This window comes from Orbicella faveolata, unplaced genomic scaffold (genome assembly GCF_042242905.1).
Source record: "Orbicella faveolata isolate gen_17 unplaced genomic scaffold, um_ofav_v1 contig_12, whole genome shotgun sequence".
Taxonomy (NCBI): domain Eukaryota; kingdom Metazoa; phylum Cnidaria; class Anthozoa; order Scleractinia; family Merulinidae; genus Orbicella; species Orbicella faveolata.
Window position 1 is genome coordinate 30,107,501 of NW_028301539.1, and position 13,638 is coordinate 30,121,138.

The window sequence follows — 13,638 nt, forward strand, 5'->3', positions numbered from 1 at the left end:
TTTGTATTTGACAATGCAGCCAACGGATGTTTGGACAGTCCGGTGTTGAACCCCAAGCAGTCAGGAGAGTTACAGATTGTGCTGAAATTCGGTGTCGCACCAGGTAACAACATCACAGTCATCTTGTACGGAGAGTTTGAAAAACTCTTGGAAATAGACAAGAACAAAGCCGTGTTGTACGACATTTACCAACGCTAATGGAAAGAGTACCTCTGAATAACGTGCAACTGGATCATTTGGCGAGAGCGGATGCCATTTTGAAACCTTACTTTTACGGGACGGTGGCTTGTGATCGATTACCACGTCGACCGATCAAGAAAGAACCTCGTGGGTACATTGTAAACACAGATCCACATGATAGACCGGGCCGACACTGGCTGGCGCTTTGGACCCATAGTGGGAATGTGTGCGAGGTGATGGACAGCTACGCCCTACCTTTAGAGACTTACAAGTCAACACAGCCTTTGCAAGACTGGTTAAAAAGTCAATGGAAACATGTCAATTACAATGGACAGTCTCTATGACATGTTTCCGCCGGGGAAATATGCCAAGAGTATTTCCAGAAACGCCCACTATGTCGTAGCCTTCAAGAATCCACGAGATCAATTAGGCATGAGAAATTTACTGTTACAGGCATTTCCCACCCAATGGCAAGTTTTACAAGACACGTTTCAACGTTTGACAGAACGTCCGTTCGGATACATGGTCTTGGATTTACATCCAGGCAGTTCGGACGATCAAAGGATTCTCAGCCACCTTTTAAAGGACGAAGGATGTATGAGATGTCACAAATTCATCGAGACATCGTGATGAGTTCTTCCCAAGATTCAATCACTACCGTATCTCTAATGAACGGATCCGAGAAAAGCGCCCAGTTGGTAAACAAAGATTTGTTGTACCGATTGGATGGGTTGTTTGCCTTTTACCACCGTCAGTGGTGGTGTCATCGCCAGATGTTTTACCACTTTAAGTGGTGCCACGGTTGTTTGAACGCTTTGGCATTGATCATCGTGGCAGCAGGCATTGTCGTAGGATCCGTCTTAGAAAACAGTCTCCTGATTGCCTGTTTAACTGCCGCTGGAACTGTGATTAAGGGGTGGAACGATTTCAAAAAGTTTTCGTTCAAAATCGACATGTGTCGCTTTGCCTACACCACTTACGACAAAACATTGATCGAATTGAGAACCTACGTGCGAGGACTTCCGATGGAGGAGTTTGAGGGATTTTTAATCAAGATGCAAACCTTGGATGACACAATCACTGATTTCACACCCCCAGTATCTGACAAGTGCGTGCAAGAATACGAACAACGATTTCGCTACGACCACGTCGATAAAAGCTGGAGCACTTACGTGTGAGTGGTAGTATGTGTCATGAAGAGCAAACGAACAGTTCGTAAAAAACCAAGGAAACGTAGGAGGACACAAAAAGGGGGATTGTTACCATTGGCAGCTCTCATTCCAGCTTTAGTAGCAGCAGGCAAGGCGGCGGCTCTAGGAGGAATCTCTGGTGCAGCTGGTTACGGTGTGAAAAAAGGTTTGGAAGTTGCTTCGCGTAAACGTCGACGATGAAAAATAAACCAAAAACCAAGAAAAGAAGTAAACAGCGAGGTGGAGCACTGGCACGACGTAAACATAGATTGGTTGACAAGATCGCCGAAGGAGCTAGTATGTTCTTATCGGGACCCTCACCTACCTTTGCTACGCTGGCTTTGAAATTAGCGGGTCAGGCAGCAAAAGGAATCAGAGACAATGTGAATCACTATAACAAGAGACAACGTGGAGGTGCACTGTTTACTGTTCTCAAGAATGCAGCCAAGATCGGGTACAAGCTCGGAAAGGACAAACGGTATAAGAGAATGGGTGTAAAGGGTGTCACAGGCAGTTACAACAGACGCCCTGCACCTTGGGAAGTATGATTCGATTGCGCAGACAACGCCCTTTCTTGGAAACTATTCTCCAAGAGGCCAATCGGAACAGGAGACAGGAGATGTTAGAACATGCTAATGCAGATCAAATCAACGCCGTAAGCGAAATGGTTCTCAATCTATTACGAAAGAGAATTCCCGTTCACCCAATCACCATGGCGAAACTGCATCGCTATAAGACAACGCTACGCGAGGTGGGGAAACGCAGAAACTCGGTCAAGAGGCGAAGAGAACATCTCCAAAAACAAAAAGGTAGCGGATTCTGGCAAGGTTTGAACGACGTGTTCCAAGCATGTCGATGTTAAACACCAAACCCAAAGACACCTTGAGCGAATTGGTCAGGTTATTACAACAAGCCAACGAAAGAGAAGACGCCCTGAAACGTGATGTGGAACATTGGCATCGAGCTTACAACGCCCTCCTTCAAGAGCATATGGCATTTAAGTACGAGGATCTGTGTTCAGCTTGCAAACGACACCGCGACGAGACCGAAGCAGGTGAGACCATCCTGTTGTGTAAGGAGTGTTCTACAGTAGAAGAAACAAAACATAGCCTGGAACTGAAACTAGAAAAGGTTCATCAAGAGGTTCGTTACTGGCAAGACTGCTACGAAACGTTACTCCAACAACATTTCGAGGATGACAGAAGAGGTCATGATGGTACCCACAAAAGAGTTTGACCAATTGGTTCAGTATTACAAAGGAGAAATCACCGACAATGCCTTGTTGAACAAAGCGGGTCGATTGGCCGCCGAAAGTCACGTGATACTCCGTGATAAATCGATTCCAGATTCGATTGCCATCAAGAAAATTAAACCTCTAGCTCGTCAGAGAGGTCGTTTAACCAAACGTATCAGACAAATTGGTCCTTTGTCGAGCAATAGTGTTGATGTCGGTGAAGAGGAAGATGGAGAGGAAGGAGATTTGGTGAAGGGTCCGTTGGAAACCATGTTCAAACAATTGATTAAGAACACTTCTCGAGGTACAAAAACACCAAAGATCAAGGAAGAAGCTACATCGTCTACGTCAGGTGTTAAAAAGAAGCAACCCGCTGCTAAAACACCCATTCCACCACCTGACTCGGATCTGGGAACGCTCCTAAGAAAGGCTGACATTCTCCTGGGTAAAGACAAGCGCAAAGGCAAGGGCAAACGTAAAAACGAGGCCGAACGTTTAAAACCTACGAGTGGTTGGGAAGACTGGGCCAAAGGAAAGAAACTGAGAAGAAATCTAAAACACGATTATGACTCGGTCTAAGACCCGTACGCGCAAGTATCGCCAACGTGGACGTGGTTTTGACATTCAAAAATTGCTAGGCAAGACGGGGATTGAATTTCACTGGCCTGGGTACCAGTACATGGGGCCTGGGACCAAGTTGGCAAAGAGACTGAAACGAGGAGACCTAGGCATCAACCGACTGGACAAGATTGCCAAACAACACGACATCGATTACAGTCGCGCTAAGAATTTGCAAGACAAGTGGAAAGCAGATACAAAGATGATCAAGGCCATAACGAGGTTACCCGGCAACAAAACGGTGACTGAAAAGATTGTGAAAAGAATCATGCAGGCGAAGAAAAAGTTAAAATTGTAATCGATTCTCCCTTTGGAGTTCATGTTGTTATTATTCAATAAAAGTTGACAAATGAAATATCAGACTCTGTGTTCGTTTTAAAGCAAAGTTTAGTATTAAAATCCTGATTACAATATGTGTGCTCTATTTTAGAAACCAGGCTTTTTACTCGGTCAACACGGAAACGAGATTAATGACGTGAAAGGGGGCGGGGCTTCTGGTTACCATGGATACGTCAAACTCGAGAAAACAATAGAACTCCTTTCCATAACAATACTTTTTCATTTGCATCACACTACCTGTCAAATTCGTACTGGACTAGCCCATACCACTACTAACGCCAAAAGCCTACTAACATCATGTGTGTTTCTTTAGCATAGTGAAATTTTACACTACAGAAATAAAATAGACAAGGAGTTTTGATAACTCGACCAACAAAATCAAAATCGTTATTCGAGTTCATTAAAGAAAGCGTCATCGTAATTTTGCCAATTATTTCTACTGTATTCACATATTTTCAGCTAAGCTTTTAACATGTTCTCAAACATTTATCAACCTTAAACATAGTTAAAAACTAGAGTTCGATGAACGTTTTCACACGAAAGTGGGGATGTCCAATTTGTCATGTTTTACTGACTGTACAAAACACGCATCGGCGGGCGCTCTTAGTCATCGACAACAGACAATTTACAGCTGAATTTATTGAATTTTTACACAGAACTGAGCAGCCTCTACAGACATACACTTAATTGTCACTTATTGGGCCTTGACAAAACATCAAGCGTTGCTTAAACATTCCGGCGAAACTCAAACTTGCAATTATTATTACTATTATTTTTTTTTTTAATTTAATATTAAAAAATAAATCTTTTTGAAGTATGTTTTTGAAGTTTTGAAGTCGGACGGACGTGCCACGGCTTGCTCCGCTACTTCTTAACATCATTTTATTCTTTTTATCCTTTTTAAACGTTTAACCCTCAATATGTACCTACCGGAGAACTTATTAGATTTTATTGGGGGTTTTGGTCCAGAATACACGGCATAAGACTTGAGCCTAGACGAAAATACCGCGAAGCATACAGCCATCACAAGATGTCCAGAAAATCGAAGGTGAAGTGGACGGACCAAATGAGCGAGGACCTGCTTGAATGCAAAAGAAAGGCACAGGAGCTAATAACATCCAGCGGAGCCCCAGTTAATCGGAATGGAAGGAAAAAGGGATACATAGAGATTTTGAAAAACCTATGGGACGCTAAAGGATATGGAGACCTTGGACTAAAACCTCAAAATTTGCGGGACCAAGCATCAAGACTTGAAAAAATTCAAGAAAGGTCAGTGGACAACATCTCGGGTGACTCGAGGGCGATGTCAGGAATTGATGAATCTATGTTTGGCGTCGGAACTCAGTCTGCTTCTAATATTGATCATTCAGACAGCGCAGATTTATTTACTTTGGATTTTCAAGATGCTGGAAGTGATGAATCACGATATGCTAATTCACAAGAAATAGCGAGCGATTTGAATATGACCAGTACCAGTACGGAAATCCCAGGAGGCGCAGAGTTAATGAAGCAGATAGAGCACAACGATCTAGACAATGTGAGTGTACCGGGATGTCTGCCAGAGCACAATGTTGTTGATAAGCCATCAATGATCACTTGGGGCACACGGAGTGATGGCAGTCTCATTGTTATACCAACCTCCATCATAACAGATGCTTACAATGAGATTGTTACATGGAGAAAGAATGTTTTTCTAGTGCCATATGGTAAAACCGGAAAGGAATTTATTGATCAGGTTACATCGCACATTAATGACTGGAATAGCAACTCTGATCAACAGCACATATCCTTGAAAGCAGCCTTTGTCCTTTTGGCTGTTGCACTTCAAAAGCCAAGCCCGAAATCTAAGACAAAAGACCATCAGGATTTCTTATCTAAGCGCCTTGCGCTCTGGAAGGAAGGGGAAATCAGCAAGTTGCTACGCGAAGGTAGAATGCTTCAGGGGCGTATTGGAAAGCCTAAGACATTTGATCAACCGGAAAAATCCAAGATATTTGCTAAGCTTGTGCTCGAAGGACAAATCAATTCAGCGCTGCGTTTCCTTAGCGAAACATCAACAGGGGGCGTGCTGGAGCTAACGGATGACGTCATGGCCCAGTTGAAAGAGAAACATCCAAACCCACAACCAACAACGTTGGGCTCACTTCTCTTCGGGCCGATTAATAATGGTAATTGAACTGAGTGGAGTGCAATTTGGTCTGAAATCATACGCGTGATTTCAAAATCGAACGAGCGCGCAGCGCGAGTTCGATTTGAAATCACAAGTATGATTTCAGATCAAAATTGCACGACATGAAGTTCAATTGCCACTTTATTAGATAAATAAATAAATAAATAAATAAATAAATAAATAAATATTTATATAGCGCCTATCCATGCCTGCTCTAGGCGCTGTACAATTCGCCAAAATGATCTGTACTAATCTTAATAATTAAAAATGTGCATTTAAGAAAGTAATAGAAAGTAAAAATCGCTAAGAATAATAAGTTTTCTTAAAAAGATGAGTTTTGAGTTTAGATTTAAAAGAACTTAGATTGTTACATGAGCGGATAGAAACAGGTAGACTGTTCCAGAGTTCAGGAACGGAAACAGCAAAAGCTCGAGAACCATATGTCTTCAGGTTAAAATTTGTGGGGTTAAGAAGTAATAAGTGTGATGATCGGAGGATTCTGGAAGGTTGGTAGTACGCTACTAGATCTTGAATGTAGACAGGAGATTGTTGATGAAGAGCCTTAAAGGTAAGTAACATAATCTTGAATTTAATACGTTCAGAAATAGGAAGCCAGTGTAATTCTTTCAGTATTGGAGTGATGTGGTCGTACTTTCGGGAACAGGTGATAAGTCGGGCAGCGGCGTTCTGAACAGACTGGAGCTTTTTTAAAGCACACTTCGGTACATTGTACAAAAGAGAGTTGCAGTGGTCGAGTTTGGAAGACACAAAAGCATGGACCAGGATCTCGGTGGTTTTCGTAGATAAGAATTTCCTTATCCGGGAGATATTGCGCAGATGATAAGAGGCTGATTTACAAATAGAACTGATATGCGGAAGCATAGACATGGTACTGTCAAATATCACACCGATGTTTCTAGCAAATTGAGATGGCTGAATTATGTCTTGACCAAAACGGATTGGTGGTAGAGACTGCTGCGGGTTGTGTTTCGAGTATAGATAAAGAAGTTCCGTCTTGTCCTTATTCAGTTTTAGCTTGTTAAGAGACATCCACTTGTCAAGATCAGACAAACATTCCTCAATTTTTCCAACTGCATTAGTTAATTCGACGTCGTTGTTTGTTGAAAAAGAGATATATAACTGAGTATCGTCAGCGTAGAAGTGAAATTGCATTTCGTGGTACCGTAGAATGTCAGCCAGTGGTGCAGTATAAAGTAAGTACAGGATAGGCCCTAGGACCGAACCTTGGGGGACTCCACATTTAAGCTCACGAGACTGTGATTTTTTTCCATCGATTAAGGTAAATTGTGTGCGGTTTGTAAGATAGGAACGAAACCATTCAAGGGCAGTGCCACAGATTGAAAACTTGGATTTCAGTCTTGTTAGAAGAATGTCGTGATCAATAGTGTCAGATCCATTTTGAAATCGCATAATTTTATCGCCTTAATTTTTAGACTTTTGGTGTATTGTTCCAGTAGCCGGTTTGTTAAAAAAAAAGCGGAACCGGAAACGCCTTTACGTCTCATTTAGTATGCAAAACGATGTCATGTGACGAAAACTCATCCGAGCATGACAAAGAAACAAGCGGTTTTGAAGTCAGAACGAAAATAGTCTGCTTCAGGTATAAAAGTTCAATTCTCGTCGGTTGAATCAATGATGGAAGGTCTTTCTTTCTTCTGTGGTTGAGGCTGAGACTTTTCATTGTCTTTGGAGAAGGAATTTGAAGGTGCATCCTGCGTAATTCTGCGATGGATTTCTTTTGAGTTGTGAAACTCCCTCGAGTGCACGATGCCCAGTGGATGGTACGTTTTTTTTCTTTCATACCGTTTAATGGCATGATTTTAAGGGAGTCCAGCTCGTTATCATCTCCGTTTCTTTTTGTGACCTCGGCGAAGGACTCAATACTCAGGACCTTGTCAAGTTCTTGCGGCGCCATTTGTTTCAAGATATTTCCAAGATGGCGGGACTAACACCAGCTTCGTAAGACGTTCATTCATTCACTGTTTTGTGGAGCGGGGTGTATTTTGACTATGTTTATTCACAGCGACAGAGTTGAGCTCTTTTGTTGCTTCGTTTGAAACTACCAGAAACCTGGAAACATCTACCTTCTTGAGATGGCCCTGAATTTGTTGTTGAGTGGTTTTCGTTTGTTTATGTTTTACTGGACTCGGTATCATACGGATTTTGAGCAGATGTTGAAGAAAAAATCGCCAAAATATTCGTCAAAATGGACACTGAAAGTTGGAAACTTCCATTAAAGTTGGTGTTCAGCCTGAAGGAGCTGATAATCGTCATTTAGAAACTGTAATTAATTACATTCGTCAAGTTTTTTGGAAAAAACACACAATAACAACAGAGTTTTGGCAATACTAGTTGCTAAATTATCCACACAATGGCTTTTTGCCTTTCATTTTCCTGAAATTTTATTGTTTACTTTAAACTAATATTGAAATCTGATTTGTTGTTTTGTTTTACTGTCCCATTCTCAATGGCTGAGAAAAAGATGCGATTTAGAGCAAAAAATAGTGCGATTCGTGAATAAATCGCACCATTGAGAGCCAATCAGATTGCAAGGATAGCCAGTGATTTCAAAATGGATTTAATAAATGATGATATCCCTAAATCGGTGTACTCAGAGATAAATGGTGAGATGATAAGGGAGGCTGCGTTAAGAACAAAGGGATCAGGGGGACCATGCGGGGTTGACGCTAATGGTTTTAGAAGAATGATGGCTTGCAAATCCTTTAAACAGTCGTCTACAAAATTATGCGAGGCAATAGCCACAATGACAAGGACTCTATGTACAACTTATATCGACCCTGCAACCATAGAGCCACTGGTGGCAAGCCGATTGATTCCCCTGGATAAAGGTGAAGGTGCAGTGAGGCCTATAGGGGTCGGCGAGGTGATACGAAGGATTATTGGAAAGTGTGTAATGAACGTTTCTAAGGGAGACGTGGTTGAGGCGAGTGGTGCACTCCAGCTATGCGCAGGTCAAAAGTCCGGCAGCGAGGCTGCTATACATGCTATGCATGCCATATTTGAAGCAGATGACACGGACGCGGTACTGCTCATCGATGCTTCTAATGCATTCAATGCACTTAACAGAGCAACTTCACTGCAGAATATCCGGGTTCTCTGCCCTGTAATTGCAGCATATGTCATCAATACTTACAGGAAGTCGGCACGCTTGTTTATTACCGGTGGCAAAGAGATCATTTCAGCTGAAGGAACAACACAGGGTGACCCACTTGCTATGGCCCTCTACGCCTTAAGTGTGCAGCCGCTGATCACAAGCCTGCAGGCAGCGTCCAGTATTAAACAGTGCTGGTTTGCTGACGATGCCTGTGGAGCTGGCTCTGTACTGGGAATAAAGAAATGGTGGGATGTCCTCAACAGCCTTGGCCCAGTCTTTGGCTATTTTCCCAACCCCAAGAAATGTTGGATTATCTCAAAGCCAGATAAGGAGGCAAGCGTGAAAGAAGTGTTCAAGGACACGGCTGTCAATGTGACGGTAGAGGGACAAAAACATCTGGGTGCGGTGATAGGTTCACGGGAATATCTAGAGGAATACGTTAGCGAGAAGGTGGCCAACTGGGTCAGCGAGATTACCAAGCTAGCAGAGTTTGCTCTTTCTCAGCCTCAAGCGTGTTATGCTGCTTACACCTTTGGCCTCAAGCACCGATGGACCTATTTTTTGAGAACTTTGCCTGATATTCAAGAATTATTGGAGCCTTTGGAGAATGCCATATCTAAGGTGCTCATCCCTGCAATTACGGAGCATAGGTGCACTCGGCTGGACAGGGACATTCTAGCACTGCCAGTCCGTCTAGGGGGGCTTGGCATGACAAACCCGTGTCTTGACGCAAATCTTGAGTAATCCTCCTCCGTCAAAGTTACCATCCCGCTGGTCCAACAGATCGTGGCTCAATCCCATCAGATGCCGGATGATTCTTTGGTCAAGCCACTACAACAGGCAATGAGGAGTGAGAGAGCAACGGTGCTCCAAGACAGGGCAGAGCATATCAGAGGGGTAGCCCCACAGAAAGTCCAACGGGCACTTGACCTTGCTGCGGAAAAAGGGTCATCTGTTTGGCTGACGGTACTCCCCCTTCGCGAAATGGGTTTCAATCTAAATAAGAGAGAGTTCCGCGATGCAATCAAACTGCGCTACGATTGGCCGGTCGATGATATCCCCTCCACCTGTGTATGCGGTGATGCTTTTACAGTGGACCACGCAATGATATGCAAGAGAGGTGGGTTCGTTACCCAACGTCACAATGAGCTGAGGGACTTAGAAGCCGAACTCCTGAATATGGTTTGTACCGATGTTGAGATTGAGCCTGTCCTGCAAGACATCTCGGGTGAACAGCTGGGAAGAGGTTCTAATCGAGCTCCAGATGCGAGATTAGATATTCATGCGCGCGGGTTCTGGGAGAACCAACGATCAGCATTCTTTGACGTGAGGGTTTGTCACCCTAATGCTGATTCGTATAGGGACCTAGAGCTCCAACAGATATACCGCAATCATGAGAACGAGAAGAAGCGTCTTTACGCGAGGAGGGTTTTGGATATCGAACAAGGAACTTTTACACCCCTTATTTTCACGTCAACAGGCGGCATGGGAAACGAGTGCCTGCAATACCATTCCAGACTGGCGCAGCTGATCTCCATCAAGAAAGGAGAACATTATGCTAAAACAATCTCCTGGATAAGAGCAAGGACATCCTTCGCTTTACTAAGATCCGCACTAATCTGCCTAAGAGGTTCAAGAGCTAGAAGGAAAGCCTTTTGTGACTTTAAGAACATTGATATTGACGTTGAAACCCAGGAGGGAGCCATTATGTAAACACTGTTGAAATAGGTTTTAATAGTTTATTTCTTTTATTTACTTTTACCTTGTAATATACCGATATTGACGTTGAAACCCAGGAGGGAGCCATTATGTAAACACTGTTGAAATAGGTTTTAATAGTTTTTTTCTTTTACTTACTTTTACCTTGTATATACCTTGTTTATAAAAAAAAAAAAAGTAGTAGTAGTAGTAGTAGTAGTAGTAGTAGTAGTATTAGCATTAGTTGTAGTAACCATGATATCATGACATATATGATATGACGATGATGATAATAAATTATTATTATTATTATTATTTTGATATTATTATTACTATTATAATTACCGAAAACTTAAGGAACAACAGAATTTCTGAATTTTTTACCAGATACATGTAAGATTCAAGTTTGTATGGAAAAGTGCATTATTATTATTATTATTATTATTATTATTATTATTATTATTATTATTATTATTATTATTATTATTATTTTGCTTTTCGGTCTAGATAGACTGGCGAAATCCTCGCAAGCGTGTGGCAAGAGGATGGAAAGTTTAAAGTCTTGAAACGCTGCTGTATCCAAATAGTTTTTTGCTGTGTTTTGGAAAAGCTGTTAATCCTCAACATATGGGAAACGTAGAGTGGAGTAATGTAGAGCTCTTGTAAAAGAAGCAGCGGAACACGACTTGGTCAGTGATATAAAGCGGCGTATAACTAAATTTAACACTGTCTTACTTCACTCAAACTGGAGCAGCTTACGATGAAAATACCGAAGTAAAATTCCAACAGACATGAACGTTTTGAGTTGTGAGCCAAAAGTATCAAACATTTCGGGAACTTCGGACGCCATTTCCCCGCGCTACGTCCGCAAAAATCCTCGCAGCATGTACGCGCGTGTGCCGCACGGGATGGCGCAATTTGTTCTAAAGATAGAAAAATTGTCCCATATCATAGGGACAGCCCCAATACTAGAAGTGGCGCGCGCTTACGGTCTCCGTCCCCGATTATGGCTCCTGAACATATGAATAAAACTTGTGACGATGATGGAACGTAACGAGATTTCTATGAAAGAGAGAGTACAGAAGAGTCATTACGAATTAATAACTACATGAATTGGGAACGTACGACAAAGGCAATTCGGCGAACGGCGAAGGATTTCCGATTTTTAAAGTACATACAACTTCACATCTGCTCGTCTCTACGAAAACAAACCTCAAACCTCGACATTTCACACATTTGGGGGAAATACCCCTGCTGCTTCGGTTAAGATGTAGAACATTAACTGAGGGAAATAAAAGCAAGAAAAAGCAAACTTACTGGATAATGTCGAAGGCAACACAAAAGATGCGAAGCTCGTCTTCTTTTCCAGACTGTTCAGAGCACGTGAGTCTATTTTCGCGCCAAATTTCACATTAGCTGACTTCGTGCAGATCACTGATCCACTTCACTGCAGGCAGGCAGCTACTTCAGGCTATATTCCATTTCATGTCGTATTTTTGGCGGTGTCGGTGCGCTGATCATTTGATGAAATACGATGTTCTACATTTGTTCTCTTAACATTGAATGGGAGCCTAACCAAATCGCAAAACGCTAAAACATTAACAATACGATTCACAATACGCTAAACAAATTCAAAATACGCAAGGCCAATCCACAATACGCTAAACCAATTAACAATAGGCTAAACCAATCCACAATACGCTAAAATAATTCCAAATAGGCTAAGCCATTCCACAATACGCTAAACTAATTAACAATAAGCAAAACCAATCCACAATACGCTAAAATAATTCCAAATACGCTAGGCCATTCCACATTACGCTAAACCAATTAACAAGAGGCTGAACCAATTCACAATACGCTAAACCAATTAACAAGAGGCTGAACCAATTCACAATAAGCTAAATCAATTAACAAGAGGCTGAACCAATTCACAATACGCTAAACCAATTAACAAGAGGCTGAACCAATTTAAAATACGCTAAACCAATTAACAAAAGGCTGAACCAATTTACAATACGCTAAACCAATTAACAAGAGGCTGAACCAATTCACAATACGCTATACCAATGAACAAGAGGCTGAACCAATTCACAATACGCTAAACCAATTAACAAGAGGCTGAACCAATTCACAATACGCTAAACCAATCCACAATACGCTAAACTAATTCTAAATACGCTAGGTCATTCCACAATACGCTAAGCCAATCCACAATAGGCTAAACCATTTAATAAACGCTAAACCAATTCACAATAGGACTAAACCAATTACAATGCGCTAAACCAATTCGCAATACGCTAATCCAATCCACAGTAAGCTAAACCAATTTGCAGTACATCGAGCCTGATTTCATGTAACGGCTAAACCAAATCTGTTTTTCGCTAATCTAGCTGCCCCACTGGTTAATCCATTTCTCTCTGTGCTAAACCGTTGTTGCGTAGTTAAACCAATTCACCTTATTCTGCACCGTTTTACAAAGGAAAGCTGAATTATTTTTATTTAGGATAGATCGTTAGTGGTATTGTTGTACCGTTTCATTTGTGGTCGAGGACTACACAATTTTAACATTGTCTAAGCCGTTTATCAACTGAGTTTTCCACTTGACCGCAGGATACTTGTCTAAGATCAAAAGGCCACCAAATGGCAGGCAAAGTAAGTATATATATTCTTTACTTATTTCATTAAAAGTATAGGACAAATAAATGAATCCTTTATTAAAGGATTGAATTCCACATAATTTGGAACTCCATACAACGACTTATGAAGCTCAAATAACTCTCAACGGTCGGCAGTGGCATTATATCGCAACACCACCGGCTTACTTCCAAGAGCCACGTCTCCCTTGTAACACGCAGTCGTGAGTTTGAGTTGCCTGTGGCCACACCTAAAATTTTAAATTACTTCCCCTCTACCCTCGCCATCAGCCCATTCCCCTTGCTTCCTTTCTAACTGCTTTTCCTCCTTGGAACAGTATACAATTTATTTCTAATTATCTCGTGTTTTAAAAGAATCCAGGTTTACAAAAAAACCCTCCACGTTTGATCGGCTTGTCGCCATGATTTTGTACACC

The 13,638-nt window shown here is 41.9% G+C and overlaps 6 protein-coding genes across 6 annotated transcripts in view; all 6 read left to right on the forward strand.

The window, feature by feature from the left end:
• Positions 1-510, forward strand: part of LOC149117488 (uncharacterized protein F54H12.2-like) — a 1,998-nt gene extending 1,488 nt beyond the window's left edge. Inside the window, exon 1 of the mRNA XM_089283266.1 lies at positions 1-510. This exon is cut by the window's left edge and continues 1,488 nt beyond it. Coding sequence (XP_089139392.1) covers positions 1-198 — 198 coding nt within the window. The 3' untranslated portion in view covers positions 199-510.
• Positions 509-1,412, forward strand: LOC149117489 (uncharacterized). The gene has a single exon (XM_089283265.1). It carries the CDS (start codon positions 648-650, stop codon positions 1,356-1,358), a length of 711 nt encoding a protein of 236 aa, XP_089139391.1. The 5' UTR covers positions 509-647; the 3' UTR covers positions 1,359-1,412.
• An 88-nt stretch (positions 1,413-1,500) lies between these two features.
• LOC149117490 (uncharacterized) lies at positions 1,501-2,178 on the forward strand. Its single transcript, XM_089283267.1, has one exon. The coding sequence runs from the start codon at positions 1,568-1,570 to the stop codon at positions 1,916-1,918; it is 351 nt and encodes a 116-aa protein (XP_089139393.1). The 5' UTR covers positions 1,501-1,567; the 3' UTR covers positions 1,919-2,178.
• A 2,224-nt stretch (positions 2,179-4,402) lies between these two features.
• On the forward strand, positions 4,403-5,875 carry LOC149117491 (uncharacterized). The gene has a single exon (XM_089283270.1). The coding sequence runs from the start codon at positions 4,592-4,594 to the stop codon at positions 5,735-5,737; it is 1,146 nt and encodes a 381-aa protein (XP_089139396.1). The 5' UTR covers positions 4,403-4,591; the 3' UTR covers positions 5,738-5,875.
• Positions 5,876-5,888: 13 nt separating this feature from the next.
• On the forward strand, positions 5,889-9,611 carry LOC149117492 (uncharacterized). The gene has a single exon (XM_089283269.1). The coding sequence runs from the start codon at positions 8,325-8,327 to the stop codon at positions 9,609-9,611; it is 1,287 nt and encodes a 428-aa protein (XP_089139395.1). The 5' UTR covers positions 5,889-8,324.
• On the forward strand, positions 9,338-10,981 carry LOC149117493 (uncharacterized). Its single transcript, XM_089283268.1, has one exon. The coding sequence runs from the start codon at positions 9,672-9,674 to the stop codon at positions 10,578-10,580; it is 909 nt and encodes a 302-aa protein (XP_089139394.1). The 5' UTR covers positions 9,338-9,671; the 3' UTR covers positions 10,581-10,981.
• Positions 10,982-13,638: the final 2,657 nt, after the last annotated feature.